The sequence below is a fragment of the Gorilla gorilla genome, chromosome 10, assembly GCF_029281585.2.
Source record: "Gorilla gorilla gorilla isolate KB3781 chromosome 10, NHGRI_mGorGor1-v2.1_pri, whole genome shotgun sequence".
NCBI classification, from domain to species: domain Eukaryota; kingdom Metazoa; phylum Chordata; class Mammalia; order Primates; family Hominidae; genus Gorilla; species Gorilla gorilla.
The window spans coordinates 24,952,558-24,964,727 of record NC_073234.2 but is presented as its reverse complement, the minus strand read 5'-3'; the positions used below and the strand labels follow the sequence as shown (position 1 = coordinate 24,964,727).

General features: G+C 48.5%; 1 protein-coding gene and 1 long non-coding RNA gene across 4 annotated transcripts; one reads left to right on the top strand and one right to left on the bottom strand.

The window, feature by feature from the left end:
* Positions 1 to 1,608: 1,608 nt before the first annotated feature.
* On the bottom strand, positions 1,609 to 7,420 carry LOC115930232 (ovostatin homolog 2-like). Of its 2 annotated transcripts, XM_055358644.2 has the most exons (7): positions 6,976 to 7,216; positions 6,298 to 6,407; positions 4,783 to 4,873; positions 4,341 to 4,410; positions 2,930 to 3,031; positions 2,166 to 2,240; positions 1,609 to 1,761 (listed from the first exon to the last, which is right to left on the bottom strand). In XM_055358644.2, the coding sequence occupies exons 1-6, from the start codon at positions 7,171 to 7,173 to the stop codon at positions 2,188 to 2,190; spliced, it is 624 nt and encodes a 207-aa protein (XP_055214619.2). In that variant the 5' UTR covers positions 7,174 to 7,216; the 3' UTR covers positions 1,609 to 1,761; positions 2,166 to 2,187. The 2 variants fall into 2 exon arrangements, with proteins under 2 accessions (XP_055214619.2, XP_030856984.2); XM_031001124.3 differs by lacking the exons at positions 1,609 to 1,761; positions 2,166 to 2,240 and having other exon boundaries at positions 2,930 to 3,033; positions 4,342 to 4,410; positions 6,976 to 7,420.
* A 2,218-nt stretch (positions 7,421 to 9,638) lies between these two features.
* Positions 9,639 to 11,651, top strand: LOC129525937 (uncharacterized). Of its 2 annotated transcripts, none has more exons than XR_010129298.1 (2): positions 9,639 to 9,879; positions 10,763 to 11,651. It is a non-coding gene; the product is annotated as an uncharacterized lncRNA (long non-coding RNA). The 2 variants fall into 2 exon arrangements; XR_010129299.1 differs by having other exon boundaries at positions 9,639 to 9,984.
* Positions 11,652 to 12,170: the final 519 nt, after the last annotated feature.

Genomic DNA, 12,170 nt, shown 5'->3' with positions numbered 1-12,170 from the left:
TAAGGGGAGCTGTGTGTCAGGGAAGTCCCAGCCACTAGGACAAGCTGCACTCCAGGCAGACGTTTCTGTTCTTGTGCAAAGAACAGCGCAATCCATTCAAGTTCACAGGGGCAGGTGGCACTTGAAAATGTCAGGGTCAACTTGCAGGGCAGAAGTTAGCAGGGAAGTCTTCCTGGGGGAGTGGGAGAGCCCAGCAGAGTTTAGGAGGAGGGAGGGGCAACATCGGGGCAATCCTCTGAGTCTCTCTTTCCTCCTCAGGAACTGTCCAGGAAGACCCTGCAGTCTCTCTGCAGGCTCATGGGAGCTCCCAGAACTGAGACAACACACGGATCCAGGCCTGCTTCGAAGTCAGTGGGATGCGGCCCTTGAAAGTCCATGTATTGGGTTCCTAGGGCTCTCGTGAAAACATGCCACACCTGGCTGGTTTTAAACAACAGGAGTTTATTCTGTCAGTTGAGAAGGCTAGAAGTGCAAAATCAAGGTATTGACAGGATGAGTTCCAACTAGAGGCTGTGAGGCAGATCAACTCCATGGCTCTCTCCTGGCTTCTGCTGGTTTCTGGCAACCGTTCACTTCCCATGCCTGGTAGACACATCACTCTAACCTCTGCCTCACTTTTTCACGGGCACATTCGCGTGTGTGTGTGTGTGTGTGTGTGTGTGTGTGGATGTGTGTGTTAAGGACAGCAATCATTAGAGTAGATGGGGCCCACTCTAATCCACTGTGAGCTTCTCTTACTTTGGTAACATCTGCAAAGACCCTATTTCCAAACAAGGTCACATTCCATGTTCTGGGACTGTCTTCTGAGAGATGTCTCCCCCAGGATCCTTCCAGGTGGAAGGATGCCCTTTGACCTGCAAAGCCAGGCAGAAAACCAGGATCAGGGCAGGACAAGAGGATGCTAGCCTGTGATGGCTCCCACTCAGGTGGGATGTGAGAAGTGCCTGTGGCCTGGGACACACCAACTTGCTCCCATTACCTCATCTGAGATGGATTGCACAGTGTATGTCCAGGGCCCATCCCGGCACACTGTTCCTTTGCAATGCTGTCTCTGCGCTTTGGAAATTCACTCAGCCCACTGCGTGGGGTGGTCTGAGGCGGGCCACAACCATTTCTCAACCATCCCTGAGTACCTGACCAGTATCCCTCGGGGGTGCCGACTGGCTACATCTGGAGCATGAGGAGCGTGTTTACCTGGTGAGTAAGGATGCAAGCATAGGACGTCCTGGCCAATCCTCTGCACAAGCAATGCCTTTGCTCCAATGGGATGGGCAACGTTGGATTAGGCCTGAGGCAGATTTGATCTCGGAAGATACATTCGAGTCTATGTGTTTTGTGCATTTATTTTTGTTTCCTTGAATTAACATGGAGTCCATTTCAACTTTCACTTAGTCTCCTTCTCTCTCTTCCCCCACTTCTCTCTCTCTCTCTCTTTCTTTGTATGTGGAAGAATTGTAACTCTGTGTTCCATAATGTCTAAATACTCAAATTTAGAGTTGACAGCCATACAGCAAATTATTCAAGTTGCTGTCAAAAAAAAATCCATGCGTTTTCTAGGATTAAAACTGTGACTAGAGTACTGGAAGAAAAAAAAGTCATAGACTCAGATGCAAAATGACAACATTTAATGGGATGATAAGGAAATAAGACTTGACAAGAAACCATAGCCCACTGCAGACTGTTCACGATGTCAGATGGTTCATGATTTTTTTCCAGGTTTGATACAGAAGAATCGGTTTGTTACAAGAAATGCTTTTCCACCTGGGATTTAAAACATCGTTTAAACAATAAACACGTTTGTATGTACATATAAATAGATATTTAGATATAAAAACATGCATATATAGGCACATAGACATGTACATACATATACACACATATGTACAAATATATATGCCTAAATTTTTACTGACCTGTCAACTTACAAAACAAAAATGAGAGATTTATAAAAGGTACATATATAGCTGTGAATTCTTTAAAGCTATTTTTAAAGAAATTAATATAATCTTAATGATTATCACATTACTCATGCAGTACACAGCTACACAAGTCTAATGAAGTACCAGACACTTTTCTTTCTTCAACTATTGTCCTATCTTAGTTAGGTTTTCATTTTCTTACTAGATGTGTTTTCAATGGTTTATGACGTAATAAAATTTCTTTACCTCTTCCAGTAATTGCTTTGTCTCACTCGGAAACTGAACTACTGTCGATGTTGTAAAAAGCTAGGGCATATTCTTCTGAAAAAATAAAGGGAACATGTATTTTTATTAAATAGAGGATATAAGCACATTAGATCTAATCTTTCCAATAATTTTGAAATAGAGACAATTACTTTCCCATTTTATACATCCAGAAATATGCTAATAATATTTAAGACACTTGATGAAATATATTCTATTAGTAAATGATAGAGACAGAATTCAAACACTCCACAAACTTCACAGAGCATTCAACAAGAAATAAATAGTACCAACCTTCCAGGGAACAGTTGTATGGTCTCTACAACATCTTAGTATATGTTTTAGAAATTAATCTATCAAATTTTTAAGTTAACATTTCAGAATATTCCCCACTCCTCTTTTTAAGTCAAAGTCCACAGAAGTAGCTTGGAACAGTCAGTCTTAGCATGAACAACAATGACAATAACAAAAAGACCTGGAAGCTTAGTGTGGCTTGTATTTCAAGTTCAAGTGGAGCCCTGTCAGGTTATATTGCAAGGATTCTGGTGTTGAAAAACTCTGGTAACTGGAAAATGGGTTCAGTCAGAAGACACATCATGGGATAAAGAAACCAGTATACAAAGTAATGCCATCTATTGTTTACTCTGTGAAGACGGAGGTTGATTTTGGAAAGTTTAGTAGCTCAGGGAATGTTAGATATAAATACCACATTCAATAACCTTAGGGCATGGCTGTTGCTTGCCTACCTTTTTCGTAATAATCGTAGACCATGACTGGGGCTGGCTGAATGTTGAACACAAGGTTGCTCTGCTCAACAGAAAAAGGGAAACTGTCTGCTCGACCAAAAAACCTATCATGACACAAATTATAATTACATTGTAGCAGGTCTGAGAAAAGATAATCACTGAGAAAATTATCCGCAGAACTTTATGATCTACAGAATTAAATAGATCTAGGGTATGATTAACCTACATATTGGCAAAATAATGAGTTGTTAACCTTAAATCATATAAAATTTCAAGTTCCTTTGCTTACATTGAGGTGAGAGGAATTTAGCTGGAAGTCTTAGAGGAATGTAGGCATTTATGTGAGTGGTAACAATACACATAGAAAGGATGTCTCTAAAGCGCATGCCACAGTTTGGCGTTTCCTCAGTAAAATAAAAATAGAACTACCCTAGGATCCAGCAATCCCATTTCTGGGTATGCATCCAAAGAAAATGAGATGAATATTTTGAAGAGACAGCTGCAGTCCCATGCTAATTCTTTCATTAATCACAATAGCCAACATAAGGAATCAACCTAAGTGTTCGAAACAGATGAATGGATAATGAAACTGAGGCATATACACATACAAATTATTCAGCCTTTAAAAAAGAAAGAATTTCTGCCATTTGTAACAACATTGAAGAACTTGGAGGACATTATGTGGAATGAAACAAACCAGATACACACAAAAAACACTGCAGGATCTCACCTGTAAGTTAAATCTAAAGTTGAGTTCATAGATGCAGAGAGTAGAATGGCAGTTATCAGGGATGGGAAAATGGGGAGATGCTGGTCAAAGGATAGAAAGCTTCAGCTGTGCAGGATGAATACATTCTACAAATCTCGGGTACAGCAGTGGCCTACAGTTAACAGTGCTGTACTGTAGATGTAATATTCCCTAAGGGAGTAGATCTTAAGTGCTTTGTCACAAAAAAAGGAGGTAACTGTGTGAAGAGAGGGATGTGTTAGTCAGCTAATTCACATATAGTCACACTAGATGGTAACAATCAGCTCACTATGTATATCAAAACGTCAACCACATACCTTCAATACACAACTGTAATTTCAAAAAATTATGGCAAACTTTGTAAGAGTTTAGTCAAATTATAAAATAATTACACATCTACTCTGTGACCAGACTGTGTTTGATAGGGAGATGATGTTTCTAAAATGGAAAGCTATCTAGTCACATAGCCAGGGCATATATGAAATAGCCTTGCAACTAGCAAGGAGAAGATGATCAGTGGGATAAAACACTGGTAATCCTTAACGTCCCTTATTTTTTCCTTTTACAAATCCTATCATACATATCTATAAGAAATTGAAGCATCCAATTATCCTTGGAAGGAAAAAAGAAAAACTTTAAAGAAAAAAAATATGGCTAAACTTACATTTTCCAAGTAGAAAAGAACATGGTCATTCTTGACTTCAGTCTTCATCACTTGGCCCTTGTTTTCAAGCTTTGAAGAAATTGTTAGGGAAGGATAGAGAATAGATATTAGAATAAATGACAGCGCCACTGCAGAACAGAATGTCCACTCTTTTCTACGTCACGTTTTGTTTTATGGAACATTCCTTGGTGCCATGATGTTTTCATAAACACAGGTAGCAACTAAAGAAAAATATATGATGAACCATGGGAAATACTGACTGCTAATTGGTACAAATTAAGTACACCAGCTCTCCAGTGTTAGCGCAAAAATACAAAGGTGAATGTTGAAGAAGAATTCTATAGTTTTGTTTTGCTAAACTACGGCTAAACAAGTATTTATTTTATCTTTATACTCTATGTAGCTGTCTTTGTGCTGAAAGATTAGGCTTCTATTATTTACCTCTTCAATGGATGACATGGTTGGAGTAAATCCTGATAGCATATTTACATCTATAACCACCATACTGGATTTATTGCGAATTCCAGTGTATCTGAAAATTTTAAGAAAACACTCGTTTAGATATCAATTTTAAAAAGTGACTTATCTCATAATGAGCATGCCAGGTGGATAAATACTAATTGGCTAGAAATCTGGAGGACAGGTAAAAGCTGAAGAGAAAATATCGGAAGAAAGTCATTTTCAAGCATCTGTGAATAGGCACGACCAGAATGATAATGAAAGAGATGATACATAGCAAGAGAAATTGGAGCAAATAATGAATTATCTGGACATGAAATCTTCCCCAAACCCTGCTTTTAAGCTTACCTGCAGTCTCAAAGTTTGAACTGATAAACAGAGCTTCTAAATCTTTTACATATACTTCGGTTAGTGTTAGAGTTGCATAACACTTAGAGGACATCTTTGCTTAAAAGGTGGTATATAAGCATAATTATAGAGTAGATATGTCCCCAGGAGAACTTCTAGCTCAGTTTCCTGCTTCTGGATAAGACTATTGGGGTGTGAAGTTAAGAGTTCCATAGTTCATCAGGGCATGGTTGCTCACACCTGTAATCCCAGCACTTTTGGAGGCCAAGGTGGGTAGATCACTTGAGGGTCAGAGTTCAAGACCAGCCTGGCCAATATGGCAAAACTCTGACTCTACTAAAAATAGAAAAATTAGCCAGATGTGGTGGTGCACGCCTCTAATCCCAGCTACTCAGGAGGCTGAGCCATAAGAATCCCTTGAACCCAAGGGGTGGAAGTTGCAGTGAGCTGAGATTGTGCCACTGTGCCACTGTACTGCAACCTGGGTGACAAAGTAAGACTCTGTCTCAAAAACAAAAACAAAAACAAAAAAGAAAAAGTTCCCCAATTCATTGAGTTCTTAGCCCTGGAGCTCAAGCGATTTTTATTTAGAAATTCTAAAAAATATCTCCCAAACTAATTTTACTCAATGTTTTCCACATATTAACTGAGGCTAAAAGCCTTTAGCATCTATCAATCATGCTTGAATTCAAGAGGATCATTTCCTTTTTCTATTCTGAAAAGTAAAAATCTAAAATGTTACTCTTTACAGTTACAAAATAAACATTTGTGGGCTTGCTACTATATGACCATGCATGCTTGTCTTGAGAAAGAAATATAGAATCTCTGTTTTTCAAAACTAGGAGTACTTCCATACAACAGAATAAAAAGTATCATTGAAACATCAGTGCAGTGAAAGCTTTCAAATCCTGCTCACATACACTGCATGTTTTCTTGCTTCTTTTTAGCTCTGATTTAGCTGAAGATGTACTAAATTGTGGTGTCCGGACAGAGGGCTAAAAAGTGACTGTGCTGTAGAATTGTCACCACCAACATGAGAACTCATCATATTATCATGATTTGTATTTTGTTATTTCACTACTGTTTGAACTTTTAAAATATTTTACCATCTTGTTCACATGGGAGTTACTATCAAAATATGACACTTACTTGAGGGTTACTGTGAGGTCAAAAACAGTCAAAGAGTAGTTCTTTACTATTTCCAAGGAAAGAGAAAATCCAGATGTCTTCTTAGGTAGAACATTGTACTTAAGGGTGGCCTAGAAAGGATAGCAAATTATAAGAAAACCTATCCTGTATTAAGAATTATACAGTCTGACTATAGTCAGTAGTAATGTAATTTTACATTTTTAAATAACCAAGAGTGTACTTCGATCATTTGTAACACAATGGATAAATGCTTGAGGTGATGCATACCCCACTTGCCCTGATGTGATTCTTACACATTGCATGCCTGTATCATGCACCCGGTAAATATTTACACCTACTATGTACCCACAAAAATTAAAACATTTTTAAAAAGAAAGAACCTATTGTTTATTTCTATTACTCATGCAGTTTACATCTTTATCATCAGGGAATCAGGTTAAATTCTTTAGTTTTCAGAATAATGTAATTTAATGAAGATAGAATACTTTCTAATAGCAATATTCCTCAAGAAACTTCTCTTAGACAGCTGAGTAGCTTTTCATAAAGTAACTTGCAATTTTGGCTATTGATCATGTAAATACACAAAACGGTCAAATAACACTTCACGTAGAAATGAACAGACAGTCTGACTCTTTTACTGGCAAACACTCATCACCCTCTTAGGCAGATTTCTGTTACCTGGATAAACGTACAACCGTGTCCTTCCACATCTACTGTGTATTGTCCAAGTGCCTGTGTTAGTTCTGAACGTTGGACCAGTAGGCGGTTATGACCGTTAACCTGGAAAATCTCACTGGATCCTTCACTGCTAAAGGTGACAGTGTTTTGATTCTTAGAGGAGAGCCCCTCTTCCCCCCTGGCTCTTAGGAACCCCATCGCAGGGCGGGGACGCACCCACCGCGAGGCGGAGACTGAGAGCCAGTCCCTCCCACCCCCGGCTCTTAGGACCCCCATCGCAGGGTGGGGAGGCACCTCCCGCGAGGCGGGGACTGAGAGCCAGCCCCTGTTCCGCCCCTGGCTCTTAGGACCCCCATCGCAAGGGGGGGAGACACCCCAAGCGAGGCGGGGACTGAGAGTCTGCCCCTCTTCCACCCGTGGCTCTTAGGACAACCATCGCAGGGGTGGGAGGCACGCCGCGGGAGGCGGGGACTGAGAGCCAGCCCCTTTTCATCCCCAGGCTCTTAAGACACCCATCGCGGGGGGGTGGAGGCAACCAACGCGAGGCGGCGACCGAGAGGCAGCCCCTCTTCCCCCGCTGGCTCTTAGGAATCCCATCGCAGGAGTCGGAGGCACCCCCCGCGAGGCGGGGACTGAGAGAGAGCTCCTCTTCCCCCCCCCAGGATCTTAGGACCCCCATCGCGGGGGGGGGAGGCAGCCCCGCGAGGTGGCGACTGAGAGTCAGCCCCTCTTCCCCCCCATGGCTCTTAGGACCCCCAATGCAGGCGCGTGGCACCCCACGCGAGGCGGGGACTGAGAGCCAGCACCTCTTCCCCCACCTGTGTCTTAGAATTGCCATCGCAGTGGGGGGAGGCACCCCCCGCGAGGCGGCGACTGAGACCAAGCCCCTTTTCCCCCCCTGGCTCTTAGGACACCCAACGCAGAGGGGGGAGGCACCCCCTGCGAGGCAGGAACTGAGAGCCAGACCCACTTCCCCCTGGCTCTTGGGATCCCCATCGAAGGGAGGGGAGGCACCCCACGCGAGGCGGGTACTGAGAGCCAGCTCCTCTTCCCCCCCCCAGTCTCTTAGGACTGCCATCGCAGGGGGGTAGAGGTACCCGCCGCGAGGCAGGGACTGAGAGCCAGCCCCACTTCATCTCTCGCTCTTAGGCCCCCATCGCAGGGGGGGGAGGCACCCCATGCGAGGCGGGGATTGAGAGCCAGCCCCACTTCCCCCCTGGCTCTTGGGACCACCATCGCAGTGGGGGGAGGTACACACCGCGAGGCGGGGACAGAGGGTCAGCCCCTCTTCCCCCTCTGGCTTTTGGGACCCCCATCCCGGGGGAGAAGGCAACCCCCGCGAGGCGGGGACTGAGAGCCAGCCCGTCTTCGCCCCCTGACTCTTAGGACACCCATCGCAGTGGGGGGAGGCACCCCCCGCGAGTCGGGGACTGAGAGCCAGCTCCTCTTCCCCCCTTGGCTCTTGGGACCCCCATCGCAGGGGCGGGAGGCACCCCCCGCAAGGCGGGGACTGAGAACCAGCCCGTCTACCCCCCTGGCTCTTAGGACCGCATTCGCAGGGGGCGGAGGCACCCCCCACGAGGCGGGGACAGAGAGTCAGCCCCTCGCACCCCCGGCTCTTGTGACTCCCATCGCAGGGGGGGGCGGCACCCCCCGCAAGGCGGGGACTGAGAGCCAGCCCCTCTTCCCCCGCTGGCCCTTGGGACCCCCATCGCACGGGGGGAGGCACCACCCGGAAGGCAGGGACTGAGAGCCAGCCCCTCTTCCACCCTGGTTCTGGGGACCCCCATCGCAAGGGGGGGAGGCACCCCCCCAGAGGCGGGGACCAAGAGCTTTCCCCTCTTCCCCCGCTGGCTCTTAGGACCCCCATCGCAGGGGGGGAATGCACCCCCTGTGAGGCGGGGACTGAGAGCCAGCCCCTCTTCCCCCATTGGCTCTTAGGAACCCCATCGCAGTGGGGGAAGGCACCCCCCGCGAGGCGGGGACTGAGAGCCAGCCGCTCTTCCCCCACTGGCTCTTAGGACCCCCATCGCAGGCGGGGAGGCACCCCCCACGAGGCGGGGACTGAGAGCAAGCCCCTCTTCCACCCCTGGCTATTAGGACCCCCATGGCAGGGAGGGGGAGGCACCCGCCGCGAGGCTGCGATTGAGAGCCAGCCCCTCTTTCCCCCCTGGCTCTTCGGACCCCCATCGCAGTAGGGGGTGGCATGCCCCATGAGGCGGGGACTGAGAGCCAGCCCCTCTACCCCCACTGGCTTTTGGGACCCCCATCGCAGGGGGCGGAGGCACCCTCTGCGAGGCGGGGACTGAGAGCCAACCCCTCTTTAACCCCTGGCTCTTAGGACACCCATCGCAAGGGGGGGGCACCCCCCGCGAGGCGGGGACTGAGAGCCAGCCCCTCTTCCCCCCTGGCCCTTGGGACCCCCATCGCAGGGGGGGAGGCACCCCCCTCGAAGATGGGACTGAGAGCCAGCCCCCCTACCCCCCTGGCTCTTGGGAACCCCATCGAAGAGGGGGGAGGCACCCCCCGCGAGGCGGGGACTGAGAGCCAGCCCCTCTTCCCCCCTGGCCCTTGGGACCCCCATCGCAGGGGGGGGAGGCACCCCTCTCGAAGAGGGGACTGAGAGCCAGCCCCCTACCCCCCCCGGCTCTTGGGAACCCCATCGAAGAAGGGGGAGGCACCCCCCGCGAGGCGGGGACTGAGAGCCAGCCCCTCTTCCCCCACTGGCTCTTGGGAACCCCATCGCAGTGGGGGAGGCACCACCCGCGAGGTGGGGACTGAGAGCCAGCCTCTCTTCCAGCCCTGGCTAGGACCCCCATCACGGATCCGAAGATCCTTAGGACCCACCTGGAGGACTGTGGGTACTAGGTGTCCAGGAAGAAAGCTCAGATCTGCCGACGGCAGGTACCTTACTTGGGATTCACTGTCCGACAGGGGTCCGAACGCAGCCCGGGATCACAAAGAAAGCATGTCCTTTGCAATCTCCGGGAGCCTAAGGGCAGAAGGCAGGTGACAGAATTCTTAGGAGCTGTGGGGTTTTGGAGACTGTGGATCCCAAACTTTGCAGTACTAGCCAAGCCTTTGTATGAGGTCACAAAAGGGGCAGGGACCGGGAAGCTTTGGAAAGGGGATGCCAACAACAGCGAGGCTTTCATGAGTTAAAGGAAAAACTTCTGGCAGCCCCAGCCCTGGGGCTACCCGATCTCACAAAGCCTTTCCCATTGTATGTGTCAGAGGAAGAAAAGATGGCAGCTGGACTTTTAACCCAAAGTGTGGGGACCTGGCTGAGGCCGGTGGCCTACGTCTCTAAACAACTAGACAGGGTTTTTAAAGGATGGTCCCCTTGTTGGAGGGCCTTGGCAGCAACTTCCCTGCTAGTACTAGAAGCAAATAAGCTGACTCTTGGGCAAAAGCTGAACATAAAGGCCCCCCATGCTGTGGTGACTGAGAGCCAGCCCCTCTTCCCCCCCTGGCTCTTAGGATCCACGGTGGACTCACAGCCTGTTTACCATATTGTGAGTAATATCATCTCCCCCTCTGGAGATTATGAACTGTTTCACAGACGGGTGGATACCCTCGGTGTACAGAGGGTGTACACCCATCTGTATTGGGAGTAATATCATCCTCTTCCTCCCTGAATATTAAGGATAGTATCACAGGGGTGTTTCTACTCCCTGCGATATCGCGTGTCATATCCTCCTCTCCCACCTTGCAATTAGAAACAATATCAGTGGGGGTGTGTCCACCTTCTGTCATATTGAAAGTAATATCATTTTCTTCCCTCCAGGACCGTGGGAACAATATCCCAGGGGGGTTTCCCCCTTCTGCCATATATGTAGTCACATCACCCACTCCGCTTTGGAATATTATTAAGGACCATCTAACAAGAGGGTGTATACGTCCTGCGATATTGGGAGTAATATCAACTTCTCGGCCTCTGAATATGAGGAAGAATATCACAGGATGGGTGTACGCCTCGTGCTCTATTATGCGGAGTCATATCTCTCTATTATGGGGAGTAATATCATTCTCTCCCTTTCAGGATGTTAATAACAATTTCACAGGCTGGGTGAACAGAGCCGGCGATGCTGAAATTATTATCATCCTCTCCCCCTCTTCCCCTCCCGGCTCTTAGGACCCCCATCGCAGGGGGCGGAGGCACCCCCTGCGAGGCAGGGACTGAGAGCCAACCCCTCTTCAACCCCTGGCTCTTAGGACACCCGTCGCAAGGGGGGGGCACCCCCCGCGAGGCGGGGACTGAGAGCCAGCCCCTCTTCCCCCCTGGCCCTTGGGACCCCCATCGCAGGGGGGGGAGGCACCCCCCTCGAAGAGGGGACTGAGAGCCACCCCAATTCCCCCCTGGCTCTTGGGAACCCCATCGCAGTGGGGTGAGGCACCCCCCGCGAGACGGGGACTGAGAGCCAGCCCCTCTTCCCCCCCCAGGCACTTGGGACCCCCATCGCAGGGGGGTGAGGCACCCTCTGCGAGGCGGGGACTGAGAGCCAACCCTCTTTCCCCCTGGCTCTTAGGACCCCCATCACAGTGGGGGGAGGCACCCCCCGCGAGGCGGGGACTGAGTGCCAGCCCCTCTTCCCTAGCCTCTTCTTCAGGGCTGAGAGAATTTTGAGCGCTAGCCGTCTCTCGATCGCTGGCTAATAAAGAACTCCTGAATTAGTCTCAAAGTGTGGCGTTCCTCTATTACCCGCTTGGTTACAACAGCTTTATATTAATAACTATAATAAAGTTGATCGCACATAGGATGGAGGAGGCACCTGCCTGGTAAGACGAGACAATGGTCGGATTCACTGAGGCTCCTGCGTGTCCCAGATTTCCTGCTGGGGGAGGGTGTGCTGCTCAGCGGTTCCCACACCTGCTTCTATGGGAGAAGCAAGAAGAAGTCAGAAGGGTGGGCGAAGGAGTCAGAAGCTTCTATTATTGGTTCGGGGAGATGCTGTGTCGGGGGCATCAATTATATGGGGAACCAACCAGTTGCCAACTCCTGACCCTTGGAGTTGACCCCACACCGCTTAAACCTCTGCGCTGGTTCCCCGGGGGCCCACAGTGAGGTCTGTAACTCAGGGAGAGGCGCTGGAGCGGGGTGTGGGAAAACGGTGTGCAGGACGGGCTCCATGCACTTTGAAATTATAAACTGCCTTATGAGACAGGGGTACGGTGTGTGTGCATTTTCCTGGGAG